Genomic DNA, 20,768 nt, shown 5'->3' with positions numbered 1-20,768 from the left:
TCTCAACCTTATGCCAAGCCTTCTCTTCAAGGTCGAAAAATCTCTTCTTTCATCACCTGGGTTTTGAATATGTTCTGCACGATGACGCTCGTCCATCATACGTCCAGACCTGTATGGATATGGTGTATCTTGATTACCGGGACGAGGCCTTGCTCTACCGTCCGTGTCCTCATCGACAAGCTCCACAATAGGTTCTACATCATTAGAATATTCCAAACGCCGCGGAGTGATTCGCGGGTTTTCTCCGCTGGCCTGGGCATCCCCCTCAACTACGGGTGCTTTTCCCACATTGTGGCCACGACGGGGTAAACGACGACCTCTCCTCGTCCTGCGACGCTCCACCGTATTCAGCCTTGACTGAAAACTGTTAAGCGTATCCCCCATACGGTACAACTGCTCTAAAATGTCAGTGTTGCTGATGAGAACTGGAGGTGTTCCTCCCACATCTGGAGCTCTCGGGGAATCTGCCATGTTTTTGGGCACGTAGGGTTTGTGGCGAGTGTAGTCTCCCTCGCCTTCTCCTTCAGATCTGCTATCACTTCCATCATAAAAACTTCCATCATGATTGTAAGACATCTTTTCCTCCCAAGATTATGATCTTAATCAGCACCCCTCCTTCTAGCGCCAATTTGTTGATGGAGGAATCTGATAACAACAAAGATTGATCTTTCTCGCCGGAATTAAGATCTATGACGGTGGTTCTTCGCCGGAAAATCAAGCGGTGTGTGGTGGTTTGTGGTTGTTTGAGCTGAGATTGATCAGAGTAAGTGGTGGCTCCCTTATCAGCTCTCAACTTCTTACCCCTCTCAATGTGCCTACGTACCTGTGACGCCCTCCAAACCCGGGGTCTAGATTTGGGGATCACTAGCCAATAAACCATAATAAAATAATCACAACGGAATAATAATACATATGACCCCTTGCATGCAACTGGATCGATCACAGGTTATAGTATGAAACAAACACTAATACAAACCAACTGTTATCACAAACCATAAGTCTAATTAGTTTTACAACTTATTCAAATTTTATTACAAACCTCTAGACTATTTAAGCGTCCCAAACTGTCTACCTGGAGAACACACCAAACTATCTACAAGCACACAACTTCTGGTCAGACCTGGAACTCAAGCTTGCCTTGGCCTAGCTGAAAGAATCAGGATATGAAACAAGTATGAGTGAAAGAAATGCTCAGCAAGCAGTATATAGCTTATGATTTAGAACAACAACAACAATATATCTGATGAACAAAACCAAACCACAATACCTGAACAGTATAAAAAAACTGATATACTTTTTGAGAATAAACAATATTTGCATATGTATTTTGTTTTGGGATTGGAATCCTCGAACGACGGTGTGTTGCCGACGGTGATCAGCCGCGGAGCAACACCAGTATGCCGAAGCATATCCAACTAAATAAAAGGTACCCATGGCACATATCGTCCTAGCAAGGTGTTATATCCTGTATAACACATAGCTCACGCTGGACCACCGTCACGGCCTCTTACGCAACCATCCAACCCATAAAAAATAATTTTCTGTCAATGGAGTCGAATCAAATGACATCCTTAACCACATAACTCCCCATTTCTCTTGGTCCAGAGTTATCTCAACAACCAATGGCGAAATAACCAGAATAATTAGTTATTCGCTAATCTCAATTCAAAGCTTCACTGTATAGAGTAATTTGTAGCGGAATGTAAAAACATTTAACTATTCTGAACTTAGAATAGTTTGGAAATTGAAAGAATAAATTTCAGAGTCAATATCACTTGAATGATAAGTGAAGATATAAATACTTGCATAATATGATTCGAAATAAACGTCACTTGAATGATAAGTGAAGGTAGGGGTACTTGCCTGGTATGCTCAATAACTTCTTACTATAATTCTGGCGTATAGCTGCAGGCTACTATCTCCGTCTAACACTTGACCGCACTCCTTGATACTCGATTCTATAAACAAAAGGACTATCTTAATTGACAGAACCAAACTCAATCGACGTAACTATACGTCTTGACATCTACCCGATCGTTTATAACTAATCTTAGTATTTTAAAACTGTAAACAAATAGCATGCATATCACGTAACACGTAATCATATCATTTATATATCACGTAATCACATATTTCATGTAGCACATAAATCAGGTTGTCAAAACATAGGTTTCAGTACGTTCAGAATTAAAATCAGGTCAATATTAGCGTTTACCGATCAGATACTGACTCAAAAGGATTAACAAATCAAATGGCATTGCAATACAAAATAAATTAGGTCTTAAAAGTATTTTTATTGAAAGCGTAATATTTTTCTGAGTCTATACGCGTTCGTTTCGTATTAAACGGATGAACGGTTTAACTATTATGAATAAAATAAGAAATAAATAGAATTAAATCAATTAATAATAATATTAATTGATTTTTAAATACCAAAATATAATTTTTAAAAGCTTAAAAATAATTTTTAGGAATTATTTGAATTAATTATAAATAATTTACATATATTTAACTATTTATAAATAAAATTAATTGATTAAATGAATTAACCAATTAATTAAACTCATAAATAAATTACTAAAATAAATTTTAAATAATTAAATCAAATTGAGTTTTGAAAATAATAAAAGAAAATAATTTTAGGAATTTAAAATAATTAAGAAAATAATTTTTGGTATTTAAAATAATAAGTAAATGATTTTTGAAATAAGATAAATGATTTTTAAAATTAAATGAAAAGAATTTTAGAAAATAAAATTGAATTTTGGTTTATTTATAAAAGAAAATGCTACAAACAGATTTTCAGAATTTGGTTTTTGGGAATAAAGATTGAAACCGGGTCAGGACAGGAATCAAACGGGTCGGGCATGAACGGTTCGGGGTCGCGAAGAACTCAGAACCCGGCGAACTTTCCGGCCATCGGAAAAAGTTCCGGCCGACGCGTTCTTGCTCGAAACATCACGATTTCAGTCCAGATTTGATGTTAAACGATTCCTAAATACTCCTACTGTCCACTACGGTCTCAACTGTCGGACATGAGTCCCAGAAGCCAACCGCCGACCGAGTTGCCATTAAAACTGGCGAAACTCGGAGCTTTCCGGCGAAACACGAAATCAATCAAACCACAACCAAAACTCGCTATTTATATCCGAAATCAAAGCCCTGAACAATTATAAACTATCTATATCCTCAACAATCATCAAGAACATCACAATAATCATAAAAATCAATTTGAAAAATAAAAAAAACTTAGAACTCGACTTTAACATTTCGGAAATCAAACAATGCAAATTTATAATCAAATCGACTGGAAATCATCATCTAAAACTATTGGTAATATCAGAATCATTCAAAAATCCTTAAAAATCAAAATCGAATTTCAAGAACAAAACAAAAAAAATTGATTTTTACCACTATTAAATCTCGGGTCACGATTCTGGTATCAATGAAAAGCTCTTATCACGGGGATGATTTTGACTATCAGAGCGCCCGATTTGGTTTGCTAAATCGATTAAAAACAAGGATTGAAGTTGAAGAAGAAATCTCACCCCCAAAGATTTGTTCTTAAATTATTCTATTTTTTTCTGAAATTTTAATAAAATAAAATGAATAAAAATCAGTTTCCACTATTTATATTATCTGAAAAATCAATACTCTAAAATCATTTAAGGGTATTTTTATCCCCTAATTATCATAATTAGGGCCCAAAAATAATAATTACGGGGGAATAATTTTAAAAATGATAAAATACAAAAATTAATGTCAAAATTCCCCAAAATTGCGAATAATTCAAAAATACAAAAATAAAGGGTATTTGAAATATGAATAATTTTATAAAAATAAAGACACGAATTTTATGGACTTTAACGTCCCGGTGGGGTCCCGGTCAGCTCGTTTTCGAAAACAAAACGATACTTAAATTAACTGGAAAATTTCAAAAACACGTAAAATAGAATCAAATGCACATACATCAAGATAAAACAGGTACCTTGATAAAGACGTAATTAAATACGAGTTCAAATTGCAGACCGATTCATATAATTGTAGTTTAAACACATCATAATTAATCGAAAAAATTTCTGATCCGCACGAAAACACAAATAGCATTTAAAACATGTAATCTTATGACAATAAACATTTTAAATTATATAAACACATAATATTTATTTATTTAACATCAAATATTCACATAATTTTCCCGGATATTACATGTCTACGTACACTTTATATAGGGATCAAGTCTGACGTAGTTCTTGGGGAACAAGAAATCTAATGGGCTTAGACTTCTTATTCCTAGGCCCGACAGAAACCCATCCAGAATCCGTCTTCTGCTAGCTCTAGCAATGTCCAACTATGAGGCCCAACCGCAAAGGACCAAGGCTCGTCTGTAATCGTAGGACTTCACGGATAGTGCATCTCCCTGCGCAAGGATAACACACCGCTACAGCTATCTCCCTTGATTTTACGGACGCAGGTATAGCCACGGTTCACCCCAAATGCCGGACGCGTCCCTGTCCCCCGAATGAGGATAACCCACCAGATAGCAGGATAGGTGATCCCAAGCTCTTGGGTGCAAAGTGCAGGATGACTCCAAAGTTCTCCAACGAGGACACCCGTTGAATACAAGAACAGAGTTCCCAAAGCACACACCAAAGTTAACCCCGCATCCCCAACGAGGACACCCGTTGAATACAGGAGGAGGCTTTCAATCATCAGGCATACCCCTGGAGGCCTTCAAGATTTTCACAGACATCCCCCTCCTTGACCGTCTCAAGAAGGGAATTTCTAAAAGAGTACCTGCAACAAATACGTTAGTGAAAATAATCTCCATTGCTCGTTTCCATGCATGCTTTGTCCTGGGGTCACCCTTGAGAAAACATTTACCACCCATAGGACGCGTCCTGACTCTCATGAAACTTATATTTGTTCTTCCAGCAACTACCTTCCCTGACATCCAGCATATTAGGACGCGTCCTTTCTCCCTGAGCACGTCACACAACCCTCGTTGCCAGATAAAGATAACTGTCAAATGTTTCCACCACATTGGACGCGTCTAAAACTCCAGGGCGCCTTTGGACACGTCCTACTTTAGGATGTGCTCTCAAGCTTTATCACAAAACCTTTATTTGTAAACACTTCTTCAAAGGTGGGCGCGTCCTGCTTTCGTTGGCGCGTCCTCACCTTTTACAACGCAAAACCGAGTGTGACCGTAATCGGTCCGCGTTTGACCCGCATCAATCCAATACCAAATTTTGGGTATGACAATTGGCTTTCAGTAATGTTCGAACACTTAAAGCTAAAAACTTGTATTTGTTTCTTTGTATTTAGATGTATAAACATCTACATTGATTTGCTTTTGTAGCTGTGGGGTTTGTTTTATGAATATTCTATGAACATTCTCTCTCAGAGTAACTAACATGCCAACGCAATTTTAGACCGCAAATGTTATGCTTGGTTAAGTACTTGTTAAGTTCGAAAGTACTCTAATTATTCATACCTTTTTAACAAATCATATATGTTCTATTTTACTAGAAAAAGCCATACATTTGCAACTTCTGTAGGTTCATCTACATTCATGGTATGTAAGCAACATACATATAAGCTTATATAGCTTATATGCGCTTTATTATTAAGGATCTGATCCATTTTAATGACAAATATTGAAATTAAATAACATATATATAAGTTTATATGTGCTTTATTATTAAGGACCTGGTCCCATTTTAATGATGAATATTGAATTGTTAATATTATTTAAATTATGTAAGAAAAAATTAAATAATATTAACAGTCAAACGGAGATATTACTTAATTAGCAACGAAATGGTCATGTGATTATGCGAAAAAGATGGGAAATTTTGCTACAATCATTCATCCATTCATTCATTTATGTACAAACTACTTCATTTGATTAGAAGTCATCTTTTATCACCAACATCTCCTTTTCATTACAAGCCTTAAAAATCCTAATCTCTACTTATCAGAAACCCAAACCATACATCCGTACACTTAGCATTTCACCCTATTACCCTTCCCCACCCTCTTGTCAATTGTGTACAATCTAGCCTCTAGCTGGTAAATGTACACAGACCAGGCCGACCCTGAGATTCGCGGGAGCCTCCACCACTCCCAGGCTCTAGCACCTCCACCTCGGCTAAGCCATGTTTAGTACAAAATTTAACTAGGGTTAGCAAACTAATTACACAAACTTAACTAACTATTTCCAAGAAAAACACATTATGTCATCACGACGTAAATGGCCGTGACAGATTCGAGAAATTCTTAGCCTCTGCCTTCCAACACCGTTCGATATCGTCTGCAATTTGCCTGGCATCCATGGAGGCTCCGAGGAGTCCACGTTTGGTGAACCCCACCGCGTATAGCCCACTCTCACCTTTCCAACCGTTTGGAAATGGCCGCCTAGGCAATCCATCTTTCTCCGAAAACATTTCCCTCTCCTGGGGACAAAAGCACAGTTTGTTAGGGCCATATATGATACTACGTATCTTTCCCTTTTTAGGAGCTCCTTTGAACTTTATTGTGAAACCATGCATTATAACTAGCTGTATCCTAAGAATCAAGAAAAGTGATAGAATTAAAGTGTAAGAGATCAAAAGATAGCTTAGTACCTTTAGCCAAGAGGGTACATTGCTTTTGTAACCTGTTGCTAATATTATTGCATCGAAATTTTCTTTTTCTCCATCCACAAATTCCACTGTCTTTTGAGTTAATCTTTGTATCCCCGGAACTACCTATATTCACAAATTTTCATATTATAAAACACTTCCTTCGTCATAGAAAAAATGTACACCATCACTACAAGAAACCAGGTCGGTCGATAAATGCCTTGTTTCTTATAGTTCATAAATTAATTAGTAAAAACTAATTTAATGCGAGATTCCATAAAAAAATTCAAATGATATAACGGACAAGAACTTTCTCATATACTTCATCCGTCCCGTTGATTTCTCTACATTTACTATTTGCACGCATTTCGAAACTTCTATAAAATATAGTTTCGTAATATTTTTTTCTAATTTTTTTTTGAATAAAAGTTTAAACATAAAATTTTTATACAGAAAAAAAAAATTTAAAAATATATAATGGAGCTATACTTTAAAATAGCATTTAAAAACGTGCCAAAAAGTAAGTAGAGAATTTAATTGGACAGAGTGAGTATATTTCTAATTAGAATGAAGAAATTGAAAATGTTGCTAGGGTATATGTATATACCTTGATATCTCCATTTTTAATCCTGTCAAGTGTCCCGACATCCAACACGGGTGTTTTACCGGCCGAATTCTTGAGCTCTAGGGGTCCGATAGAAGGCCGGACAAGGCCAAGTTTAGAAGTATCTCCGATCAAGATTCTACAAACAATCAACAAGAAAGTATCGACAAATCGGACAGGAAACCACTTGAGCAACCACATTGACAGCCCAAAAGTCGAATTTCCAAGCACCTCTCTGGGGAGAACATGTACCTAAACAAAGGTGAATCAATTCAAAAAGAAGGGTCACTTAGAAAAGACTTGGGACTTAAAAAGGAACAACTCAAAAAAGATAGATTCAAAGCAGTTTTCAAGTACATGACAGTGATGAAACACAAACATCACTATACTCTTCAACACTCTCACTCCATATATATAATATTTGAGGCATGCATCTATGTGTTATGGTATAAAAATGAGAAAATATTTGGTGTAGAGAATTACGTACAAAATTTTGTATAAAATGACATGTGCTGGATTTTAATTGGAATGGATTCCATGTATTTAGGTCAACAAACCAAATTAAAACATCTTACATCACTTGTCATGTTATTTTTTTCATACACAATTCTCTAAACCTAGCACTGCTCATAAAAATACTAAACCTATGTTTCTACTTTCTAGTAATTGCATAGCATGCTTGAGAATACCAAACACTACAAGAAACAAAGATTTGTTCTGACCACACAATAACAACCGAACCAAAACAGGGGTTAACTATACATGCATGCATTATGCATAATATAGCTAAAAACAAATAAAAAAACATAAAATTCTTAAAAATTGAAATGTAATTTCTTACCGCATCTCTAACAACAAGAGAAGGTGAAGCATTATAATTGCAAAGATCTAAACAAACTTCCATTCCTGAATTTCCACATCCAACAACCAAAACTTTCTTCCCTCCAAATGCATCACCACTTTTATAACTACTAGTATGCACTATTGGTCCACTAAACTCCTCCATTCCTCGAATCTTCGGCACAACCGCTTCCGCATTCTCTCCGGTAGCCACCACCAACCATCGACAAACAAACTCACATCTCCTCTCCTCCCCATTCTTCCCCATTCCCACGCTCCTCACGCGCCAAAACCCGATACTTGAATCAAACTCAGCTCTCTCCACACACTCACTAAACAATGGGTTGATTTCAAATTTTGTTGCATAATTTTCCAAGTAGCTTACAAATTGTTGCTTAGTAGGGTAAGTAGGGAAGTTTTGAGGGAAATGCATGAGAGGAAGCTCACAAAATTGTTTAGGTAAATGGAGACGAAGACGATCATAACTCTTGAGCTGCCATAAAGAAGCTACACAATTGGATCTTTCTAGAACAACACTAGGTATCCCACGTTGCTTCAAGCAGGCTGCCACAGCTAAACCGGATGGTCCTGCTCCGACGATCACCGGACCAGGAACAAAAACACATCTCCGGTGATCATTGGATTCCTTGCATTCCATTTCCTTCAAATAATCCATGAACATTTGATAAAACAATAACTATATATGTAAGTGATTAGAAAAAAGATGGAGAATATAATAAAAATGGTTTATATTAGGGTTGTGTTTAGGTTGAGTGAGTGATCTAAATGAGAGGCATTGAAAAAAGATGATAGAGGAGTCAAAAATGGATGCAGAAAAGAAGGCAAAAATAAGGAGAAGTTGAGGGGGAGATTAAATAAAACAATGGATAAACTAATTTGTCTACAAACTTATCTTGAAGAAGATTTAGAAGAGATGTAGAAATCCTATAATAGTGGAGTGGATTAATAGTTCTTATCCACTTAAACACTAAAAATAATTTTTGTTAATCCAGGAGGAGGAATAAGCGGACAAGGGAAGGCTAAATCAGCATTCAATCAATATTCAACAACACAAAAAAAAAGAATAATAATGATTTATGTGTGAATATTGCAAGAGCTATTCATTCTTGGAGTTCATATATAGGAGATCATGAACTGAAGTGAACTCTCTTTGTACATGTGTGTGGCCAAGTGGTAGTGAGAAGTAACAAACATGGGTCATATATATATAGTAGCTTCTTTCTATATGTCCCCACACATACAATATTTAATAGGTGATCTTTACCTAAATAAAATTTTCTTATACTAATATAGAAACTTAGAATATAAAATTAATGTCAGAAGAGTATGATTTAAAATTTTATATATATTAATGTGTAAGCCATATTTGTTCTATTTAGGGATGCAAAATAATCCGATCTGACGGATACCCGATTCGAAATGCGAAATTTTGGATTTATCGAACCCGGTTTTTTGGATTTGGATTTTGGATTTTAAACCCGAAAATTTTTGGATTTGTATTTGAATATTAGGTATACCGATCCGAAATCCGAAACTCCATCCAAACCCGAAATCCGAAAATACCCGAAGTATTACATATATATATATATAATATTAGAATTATATATATAACACATTAAAATATATTATATATATTATTTTATATAATATAAATTATACATATTATTATATAATTTTTAGAACATACAGTATATTTTTATATTTATGTTAAAAATTAACTAATAATAAAGTTCAATGAAATATAATTATTCAATCATTTAAACAGTGATAAGGTTGATAAGGTTAACAAAACAGCTTTTAGTGATAAATGTAATTAGTTGGGTATCAATTGAGTTGATTTTTTAAATTTTAGCTATACATCTAACAACACAATTAATGATGTGGGGGAGTAGTTGAAGATGATACGTTAAAACTATTTATCTGCAAGTCGTGGGTTCGACCACAAGCACTTGCAATATCTGTAATTATACAAAATTTCATATTTCAGATTCGGGTTCGGGTTCGGGTTTGGGGTTGGGGTATGAATATCCAATTCAAAAAAAATCGAGTTTCGGGTATTACCCGAATTCGATCCGAAATCCGATGGATCGGGTTCGGATAATTATTTTCGTGTATTTTTCGGGTTCGAATATGGATACAATTTTCGGGTTTGGATACGAATTCTGCAATACACGATCCGATCCGACCCGATTGTCATCCCTAGTTCTATTTTTGACGGGGGCTTGTAACACTTATTCTCGTAAATTTGAAACATAATTAAGGCAATTTATGTTACAAATTGCACCGATAAATTATGATTTTATGGGGACCTATGATGGATTTGTGATTTGTTCAAATTGACTATATTTGAGCCAATAGACTTCTCTTTATTTTATATTCGAAATTGCGATTTAACCCAATTTTTATAAAAGACCAGAAATATGATTCGGGTTGTTGGATATGATATCAGAACCGACTATCAGACACATCAAATTGTCGGAGGTGAGGCCCGAAAGCTAATGATATACTATCAAACAATAAATAAAGATATGGAGGTGGGGGACATTAAACCGACCCGTATTATTATTACACAATAACTAGAGAAATACTATATGAGTCCTATTATCTGTCTGGGTCATGATTTTAAGTGTGGTATTGTAACACCCTAATTTCACAACGAATATATTTGGAACTTAAAATACATATAACACTACAAGAAATATGGTTTTCCCGACTTAAAACTTTATTACATGATACGATAAAAGATATTTTTACTATAGTTTTAGGAAGTAGGATGAACTACATATCAACAAATTTTGCATGTTATTTTCCCCTCCTTCATTCTACATATATAGTGTTGTCAATTGCTTTGAAGAAATATTAATATCTACAATATTTTCTATATCTCGTCAAACATCCATGACACAGATTGAAGATTACCATGTTGAAATCAAAGGTCTGCAAGGTGAAAGTTCCTGTAAATAGTAAGCTAAGCAGTACAAAGTAATCAAGTCATTCTGCAGATTGTTCCCTCTTGATTGTCAACCAAGAACTGTGTCTCTAATTCTTTCTTTCTTTCGCTGTACGTATATCATAAAAATACACAAACACGAATGTTTACGTCAAATTTGTAACACTAAATCAGTTGTAAATTGTGTTAAAGTGTATAACATCATGTCCGGGAGGGACTCTGTTCGGACTTGCTCTATCATCGTTTTGTAGACTGTTGCCTTTTCTTTTCATATATTAAATGTTATACTGGTATCTCATCTACCAATATCAAAGCCCTAAAATATTGTATCAAGTACACAAGAATCATGTTCATATGCCTTGAGCACCAGTACTCGAAAGGTGCAAAAATGCCAAATAATACATTTCACAGTTTTTTTTATATATATTCGCATACCACAAGTACTTAGTACTATGAACAGCATCTCAACCTAATTGCGTCGTACAGAAGCAGACGTCGCAAGCGTATTCCCCCACACAATATATATCTGATCATAACCTGTATGAAACCTAATAATGATCGGTGAGAATATTATTGGTGTTTCAGCTAGTGCAATTTGATACTTATTTGATTCATATATTGATCTGTTGCCATCTGTGCATTGAGTGTTTTCCCACGTGATAATTATATTTCTGATATATCCATATGACAAGTGATTATTGTAAACCAATTTGTCCAAAAAAAATCGCGTCTAGATTTTATATGAGAATTTGACGTGAATGCATGTGGTCTAGCCATTCCTTCTTCGCACTTCCGCAAATTCATTAAATTTATTTACGAATAAATGGTTTGTCAATAATTGATCGCAGTGAAACAGCGCACACAAAACATTTTGTTTGCGATCGACTGGGGAGGTGTTCTATTTCTATCCCTAATTTCTGAACAGTCTACATTGTTCAAGAAACAATGATTTGATCTTTTAACATCTAAGATGGTTGAAAAAAGCCCCGTGGACTCCCTTATCAAAAGAAAGTCTCAGGCACTCACGGTGGTACCGAATACATGCGAGTCCCACTTCCAAAAAAGACCGAGGATATTTAATTTTATACTCCCTTCGTCCCTCCCAATTGTTATCGTTTTCGGGAGATTGTCCGGCACACATTTTAAGATGAATAGAAAGTATAGTTTTATAATCTTTTTAAAAAAAATCATTTTTCTAAATAAAAATAGAAGTTTTAAACTTTTATTCAGACAAATAAAATTTAAAAAAATAAATAAATAACTATACTTTCTTTTTATTTTAAAATATGTGTCGGACACTCTCGTAGAAACGATTACAATTTGGAGGGACGGAGAGAGTATATAATAAAGAAACTAAAAAGTGCGAGAAATGAAAGTGCCATGCAAGTTTGTATTGTTTAAGAAATTAGACATGCGTATTATTGGAATGAAAAGAGGCATTGTTCCAGAAAATTCAAATAATAATAAGTGGCTTCGGTATGAAGTTTTGAACCCCATGAAAGGGCACATACATGACAAAGTTGGGGCGATCAAAATGAAGTACACGCAAGGTAGTGTTGTTTGTTTAAGAAAGAAAAAAAATCTTTTGCAAGAAATTTGATTGAAAATAAACATAAATTCGAGCGACTAAATAAATTTAAAAATACGCCTATTCGACATTATTTAGTCAAATTTATCGGTAACTTTTTAACTCATCAGAAAAGATCGAATTTAGTCAATGTAAAATTTAGTTGGTCAAAATTACCTGAGTATTTACATAATTCATGTGTTCATATAAAGCGATATTTGGTGATAATATATTAGTTTATATCACGCACATTATCTTGATTTGTCATGATAATTTAAATATTGGTTATTGTAGTGTATACTCATGTATATATGTCAAGCGCGAAATCACATAAATTTAGTTTATTTTAATTGATAAAATTTTTTATGTAGGCAGCAAGTACACATATTAAAAAATTTGTTTAAATATATGTAATTTAATTCGTTTAATTAAATAAGCTCATACATAAACATTACAGTTGGTTTTTTTTGTTAATCGATGAGCTTAGTCTAGAGATGCACAGAAATCGGATCGGACCGGATTCGTGACGGGCTTTGAAAAAACCGGATCTTTTAAAATTGGGTCGGGTTGAGCTTTTTAAAAATTGGGCCGGATTTCATTCAAAATAACTAGGTTCGTTTAGACCTGCGTATCGGGCCGGATCGGGCCGGGCCGGGCCGGGCCACCGGATTTTTTAAATAATTTTAATATTATTAATATTACTTTTTTGGTAATAATAAATAATTTTTGTATTTTTTTTAGAATGTATTTGTAAGTTTAGGCTTTTATTTATATACGTACTCTTGATTAGAATTTGGAATAATTTCTTCATGTTATACCTTAAATTTGTTTATAATTTAAAATTTACAATTCGGTAATTCGATTTTAATATATTTAATTTATGAATTTGAACGAAATTATATTAGAAAGTTAGAATTTTTATTCAAAACTATATACAATTATAGAATAAATTTGGATAAAACATAATTTTTTCAAAGTTTTATTCGAATATTTATTAAAAATCATCATAAAATCAGTGCTTTTATAAGGCCGAATCGTGCCGGATCGGGTTTTTATCCGGATTGGGCCGAACTTTTGACCATATCCGGCCTAAATCCGGATCGGGCTTAAATTCGCGCTTTTACCGGATCGGATCGGGCCGGATTTTTATGAAAAATATGTGGCATGTTAAGGCCCGCAGACCGGATCGGGTCGGGCCGGGCTTTTTTCAGATCGGATTTTTATCAATTTTTTTCCGAATCAGATTGGACGAACTTTTCGGAATCGGATTTTCTGTGCATCTCTATTTAGTCATTAGTGCGGGATTAATTGCTTATATACAAATCCTTTTTTAGTGTGTTGCATGTAGTAGCGCAGTGGACATCTCATTAATAATGATGGATCTCTCTACGCAAAAATCTGCATCAATAAAATTTTTACAACTCATCAATTATATTTTATTAACATGTGTTCATGCGCACACAAGACAAACCGTTACTATAATTAAGTTTAAGTTGACAAATAACACGCATGACATTAAATTGATAAACAGCTACCTCTCAGATTTCAAATTCGACCTTTCTGCAGACTAATTAAAGAAATGCAATTGTATTATAGTTTTGAAGCATCATGTAGAGGCATCCTAAAACACTAAACAAATACTCACTTTATTATAAATGGAAGTCCATAACCATAATAAAAAATGTTATTAAGAGGAGAGAATGTTACTTTTTATGTATGGGTTCCATGCACTCATTTCATAATAACTTAATTAATTGAATTCTTTTGAAGATTTGATATTTTAAGTTTTGAGTTGAAAGGTTAGATTAGACATGTACACGACAATTCTTCTTTTTCTTATGTGTGTCACAAAGCATAAAGTTCTGCAGCTTATCAGAAGTACTTTTCAAGATTTTAAAATTGAAGTAGGGTAGTTATAGACTAGCATGCAAATTATTTATTCATCTATCAAATTCAAATTCGTGTTTTTTTGCATCAAAATTCCACTATTTACTCTTAAAAACATGTAAGAGAAAATAAGGTGCACATCTTGTTATTTTGGCAAGTCAATAAATATAATTTTTGAAATTAAAATAGAACAAATTTTATAAACTAAAATTCATATAAGTTTTTTTTGCTCAAAGAGGCCTAAACATAATTCATTGTAGAGTATATAAGATAGTTCAAATCTTGTTGTCCGAATTCGATCCTCCAAAGACGTACAAACCTAATGAAAAATATTATGAGTATAAAATTAGATTTTAAAATAGTTGTAAATTGACACTGTATTGGCGGTAGACTGTAAATGTAACTCACTTACACTAATAACAACATAATAACACCAATTAAATTAAATTAATTTATATTGCTATATCATCCCATGTCACATCATTTTATAATATTTTATTATTTTATTTTTGACTGTAACATTACTCGGAACCTAATTATTGGACAAAAGGAATTATTATAGTAATGATTTTAAACCCCCAGCCCACAATTTACTATTATTCTCATTTGGCGTTGGTTCTGAGAGTTTTATAATTGGGCCTTTAAACTTATATTGCTTATCGAAAGTATGGAAACTTATATGGGCTAAATGATTAACCACTCAAAAAAATTATCGGGCCTGCTACAATAAGTAGAATTTGGGCCGATCAGCTTGGTGCGACTTCAGGGCCCGAGGCGCAATGACTTCTTGAAATAATTTCTTTTTTTATAAGTATGACTTATAATCTTACAATTGAGTATCATTTCTCATAAATTGTCGGGATGAACGATAATCGAACACAGCACCTTAAACACTTAACTTTAGCTATTTAACCGTGCTCCTTTTGAAACAGAGTTTAGGCAAAGGATGTTAATTCTGTAAAAATGTACCCTCATTTCTTAATGAAGAAGTAAAATGTACAAGTGCAGAAATGTTAAGTACAGAGAAATGGAAAAGAGAAAACTTATATACAAGACTACTCTATCTAATGGAGGGAAAGTTAGTTATAACTAACTTGACCAATTGGCCTATTTTACTAACTAATATAACTTAATATGAAACTGTACAAGTAGTATTCCCAATAGCCCCCCTCAAGGTAGGAGGAGGATGATCAGAAAGATCATACAACCCTAGCTTGGAGGAAAGAAATTGCATCTAGGGAGAAGGAACAGTTTTGGTAAATATGTCCGCAAGTTGATGCTGAGTGGGAATATAGGTCAATTGTAGCAAGCCCTCAAGCACCTTATCTCGAGTGAAATGACAGTCAACTTTTATATGTTTGGTACGTTCATGAAAAACTGGGTTTTTTGCTATGTGAATGGCTGATTGATTATCACAATGTAGCGTGACTGGAGTGAGGTTGGAAACGCCTAATTATGTCAAGAGACGAAGTAACAAAGTGACTTCAGAGGCTGCAGACGTCATGACACGATACTCAGCCTCGGAGCTTGATCTAGAAACAGTAGATTATTTTTTTGACTTCCAAGTGATAAGTGAATTGCCCAGCATAAGAACATAACCAGTAACCGACCGTCTAGAATCTGGGCAAGCAGCCCGATCAGAGTCTGAATAGGCTTGCAGAGTTATATTATTTGATCCTGAAGCATAATACCTTGACCAGCAGTATGATTTATATATCTCAATGTATGTAGTAAGGCGTCAAAATGTGGTACCCGAGGTTGATGCAAAAACTTACTAAGCGGTTGAACAGAATAGCTAAGATCAGGCCGTGTATTTGTCAAAAAATTGAGCTTACCCAATAAAGTTCTATAAAGTTCCAGATCAGAAAATAAATCACCATCTGAAGCCTTCAATTTGAGATGAAGTGGAAGAGGAGTGACAACCTTCTTGGAACAGTCAACATTGCTGAGTTGAAGAAGATCATGTGTGAATTTTTTTGGCTTAAAACAATACCCTCTGGTACATGAGTAATCTCAATCCTAATGAAATAATGCAATAGTCCAAGGTCCTTGATACTAAACACATCATCTAAATATGTTTTGAGAGTGTGTATCTCCTTAGTGTTACTCCATGTGATAATGATATCATCCACATACACTGCTACAATTGTAATATCAATGTCAGTCTTATAAATGAACAAACTATAATCATTCTTGGATTGAGAATAACCCTAATTTATCAGTTCTCCAGCAAGCTTAGAAAACCACATCCTGGAGGCTTGTTTTAAACCATAAAGTAATTTTCTCAGTCTGCAGACAAGGTTGAAAGGATTATCAAGGCTTTCTGGAACTTGCATATACACTTCCTCTAGTAAATCCCCATAAAGAAAGGCATTGTTGACATCAAGTTGATGCAACTGCCACTTTTTACTAGCTGCCAGAGAAATCAGACATCTTACAGTTGCCATCTTTACTATAGGAGAAAAAACTTCATCATAATCAATTCCATGCTTTTGATTGTACCCTTTTGCTACAAGCCTAGCCTTACATCTTTCCAGACTCCCATTAGCATGCAATTTAGTCTTATACACCCATTTACACCCAATTGGTTTCTTACCTTTAGGTAATGGAACTAAATCCCAGGTCTGATTAGCAGCTAAAGCATCTAACTCTTTTTTCGTTGCATCTTGCTAAACAGGATTAAGAGAAGCATTCTTATAAGAAAATGATTCTTTAATAGAACTAATGGAATGAGAAAGAATGCTGGAAGCATCAACTAAATTGCACCAATGTGCGGAAGGTTTTACAGACTCAGATTGATGAGTAAGATTACAAATATAGTGTTGCAGATAGGAATGAGGATTCTTTGTTCTTCCAGATTGTCTAGGTGCAGGGGGTTCAGGAATAACTGAAAGATTCACTAAGGTGTCAGGTGAAGGAACGCTATTAGTAGAACTACTACTAGTAGTTTTAGGAGAATCGGGACTGGAAATAGTGTCAGGAGAAGGATGTTATGATTGAAATTAAAGTTCTCAGATTGTGAAACAGAATGTGAGGGAGACAAAGAATAATTAATAACATCCTTAAAAGGAATTGAAGGCAGAAAAATATCATCTAGAAATTGTGATTGAGTGATATGAGTCTGATTTAAAATCTTGAAGGGAAAAAGATATTCATGAAAATAAACATCTCTGGAGAAAACTATTGCATTAGTTTTAAGATTATAGACCTTGTATCCTTTAGTAGTGTTGGAATACCCTATAAAAATACCAGCTACAGCCCTAGGATCTAGTTTAGATCTGTGAACCTTAAGGGTGGAAATGTAGCATAAACAACCATAAGTTGTGAGATTTGTGATATCAGCATCGGTTTTGTACAATTTGAAGTAGGGTGTGGAATTACCAATAGACTTCAGAGGCATTCTGTTAATAATATAAGTAGCATATAATAATGACTCTCCCCAAAATCTATCAGGTAATTTAGACTGAAGGGCAGAGCTCTGACAGTCTCAAGTAAGTGCCTGTGTTTTCTCTCCACAACACCATTCTGTTATGGAGTATGAACACATGAGGTTTGATGTACAATACATTTATCTGCATATAACTGTGTAACTAAGCCTCATTATCAGACCTTATGAACTTAACAGAAGTCTGAAATTGATTCTCAACATATTTCAAAAAATCACTCAATATAGAAGCCACATCTGATTTATGTTTGATTAGATGTATCCAAGTAAATCTAGAGAAATCATTTACAATTGTGAGGAATTGATTACATCCAGAGAGAGAATTAGTCTTGTAGGGACCCCATACATCAATGTGTAACAATTCGAAAGTAGAAACAGTTTTAATGTGACTAGAAACAAAGGATTTCCTAGTTTGCTTAGAAGCAGGACATACTTGAAAAACAGTATCTTGAAGACATTTGATATTTGATGAAACAGGAGCCACCAAGTGTAGTTGCTGAAAAGGAAGATGTCCAAATCTTAGATGTTAGAGTTTAAGAGTAGCTTCAACAGTGCTAGAAAAATTGCAGATTGGAGAAATTCTTGAATCAACAGTGGACACATCTCTATATAATCTATTTATTGAGTTACCAAGAGGATCAGAGGCTTGTTCTGAGAAAGGCCCTATAGAAAACAATCCTTAATAGTGAATATCATTTTGCAATTTAGATCAGCACATAATCTAGAAACAAATATCAATCTGAAATAGAAATTTGGGACATGTAAAACATGTTGAAGAATGATATCATCATTTAACTTGACTGTCCCCTTATGAAGAACTTTGATTTTTGTACCATCTGGAATTGTAATTAAATCTTCACCGGCAGAAATAGGCTCATAATTTTCAAATAGATGTAGATCAGGACATATATGATTTATGGCTCCACTGTCTATGAGCCATTCAGGATTAGAATGTGAAAGAAGACACATATTACCTGCTATTAAAGCATGTTTAGAAGAAGATTCTGCAGTTATATATGTAGAAGAGCCATTCAGCAAGCTCATCGGTTGATTGTATTGATCCATGTTAATTTGAGGTACATCAGCCTTGTGTGAATTTTCATCAGTCTGAGATACAACAGCTAAGACTTTCTTATCTTGTTTGATGAAGCCAGGTGGATATCCATTAAGCTTGAAACATCTCTCAATGCTATGGTCAGGAATCTTACAATGATCACAAAAGTAAACCGGTTTGCCAGTTTTTCTGGAGCACTTCCAGTCTTAACACCAGTTCCTGAAGATTTGTTGTTTTCAATATAGGACTTCTTGTTCAGTCATTAAACTTCCTTTTGTCAACCATGAAAGCAAGAGATTCAGTCTGATTAGAAAGTTGAGAAACTGCCTTATGTTGCTCCTCCTGAGCAAACAATCTGTATGCTTATGACACATTAGGATTGGGGTGCATCATTAGAACATTAGGTCTCACAGCACTAAATTGATCATTCAGTTTCATCATAAACTGCAACATTATGTGTTCTTGTTGCTTCTGTTGAATCTTTTGAGTAAGATTACAGGTACACTTGGTGCAAGTACAGTAAGGTAGTGGATTTGCATCATTCAAACCAGCCCATAATATTTTGATCTTAGTGAGAACTCAGATCCTTGCTTGATTTCCAGCAAACTTTACTACAAGGAATAGACCTGTGTAGTTGAGGCATATCCAAAACGTGCTTCCAAATCCTCCCAAATATCTCTAGCAGTTTCGAGAAACAACACACTTTTTGCAATATGTTCCTCAAGATTAAACAATAACCACGAGATAACCAGATCATTACATCGCTCCCAATACTTACGCTCATCAGAAGTAAGTTCTGGAACAGGAATAGAGCCATTTACAAACCCTAGTTTGTTCTTAGCAGAGAGTGTTAGCATGATCGAACGTTTCCAATTGTGAAATCCAGATCCATTGAATTTGACAGATACTAACTGAGTAGTAGATGCATCTGATGGATGTATATAGTAAACGCTCGATGAATCAGTGTTGTGATTGAAGGTATTGGCAGTATTAGTATCCGTAGCCATGTCAAAGATTGATTACAAAACTAATTGATCTAAGATCTTATAGATCAGTTACAGAGATCAATTGTAGGAATCGAATAATGAAATAACGAATGAGATGTGTAGAAATTTCTCAGACTAATTTCTACTAATCAATTAATCAAACACAATGTGTTCGTGAAGAAGATCAGCTAAAAAAATGATGTAAGTAGAGATATAAACAAGGAATCTATCACGACTGACGAATTTATCAAATCATTCATCAATCAACAACCAACTCTACGTTTCTTGACTGTTTATGCAACTATGGACGTAGTAACAAGCTAAAAGGATGATAAGGAAGCGATTAACCCCTGAATTTCAGACGAAACTTACGAAAAAAAGAACAGAGAAGACGATGATACTCAATGAAGACGATGATGATCAACAAAGATATGAATATAGATACGCCATTATCACTAAGTTTAGCTCTGATACCATATTAATTTTCACTAAGTTTAGCTCTGATACCATGTTAATTCTGTAAAAATGTACTCTCATTTCTTAATGAAGAAGTAAAATGTAAAAGTGCAGAAATGTTAAGTAAAAGAGAAAGCTTATATACAAGACTACTCTATCTAACGGAGGGAAAGTTAGTTATAACTAACTTGATCAATTGACCTATTTTACTAACTAATATAACTTAATTTGGAACTGTATAATTAGTATTCCCAATGAAGGAAAAAGTTAAAAGAAGGGATACAATTATCAAACATAGTTAAGCACCGAGCTTCTGGTTAGTAGTTGGCAAT

At 34.5% G+C, this 20,768-nt stretch overlaps 1 protein-coding gene across 1 annotated transcript; it reads right to left on the bottom strand.

Moving 5' to 3' along the window:
* Positions 1–5,881: 5,881 nt before the first annotated feature.
* Positions 5,882–9,235, bottom strand: LOC141672247 (indole-3-pyruvate monooxygenase YUCCA6-like). Its single transcript, XM_074478803.1, has 4 exons — positions 8,072–9,235; positions 7,234–7,482; positions 6,630–6,752; positions 5,882–6,458 (listed from the first exon to the last, which is right to left on the bottom strand). Exons 1-4 carry the CDS (start codon positions 8,750–8,752, stop codon positions 6,246–6,248), a joined length of 1,266 nt encoding a protein of 421 aa, XP_074334904.1. The 5' UTR covers positions 8,753–9,235; the 3' UTR covers positions 5,882–6,245.
* Between the last annotated feature and the right edge of the window lie 11,533 nt (positions 9,236–20,768).

This window comes from Apium graveolens, chromosome 7 (genome assembly GCF_009905375.1).
Source record: "Apium graveolens cultivar Ventura chromosome 7, ASM990537v1, whole genome shotgun sequence".
In the NCBI taxonomy this organism is placed as follows: domain Eukaryota; kingdom Viridiplantae; phylum Streptophyta; class Magnoliopsida; order Apiales; family Apiaceae; genus Apium; species Apium graveolens.
Note: the sequence above shows the minus strand (reverse complement) of the source record. Positions and strands in the feature narration are given on the sequence as shown.

What these genes read in the sequence shown, in the direction of transcription:
- LOC141672247 (XM_074478803.1), bottom strand. Translation starts at nt 8,752, where the DNA reads ATGTTCATGGATTATTTGAAGGAAATGGAATGCAAGGAATCCAATGAT. An exon ending in TTAAAAATGGAGATATCAAG is followed by an intron (nt 6,753 to 7,233) that starts GTATATACATAT and finishes TTGTGAATATAG; the next exon opens with GTAGTTCCGGGGATACAAAG. An exon ending in ATGTACCCTCTTGGCTAAAG is followed by an intron (nt 6,459 to 6,629) that starts GTACTAAGCTAT and finishes TTTTGTCCCCAG; the next exon opens with GAGAGGGAAATGTTTTCGGA.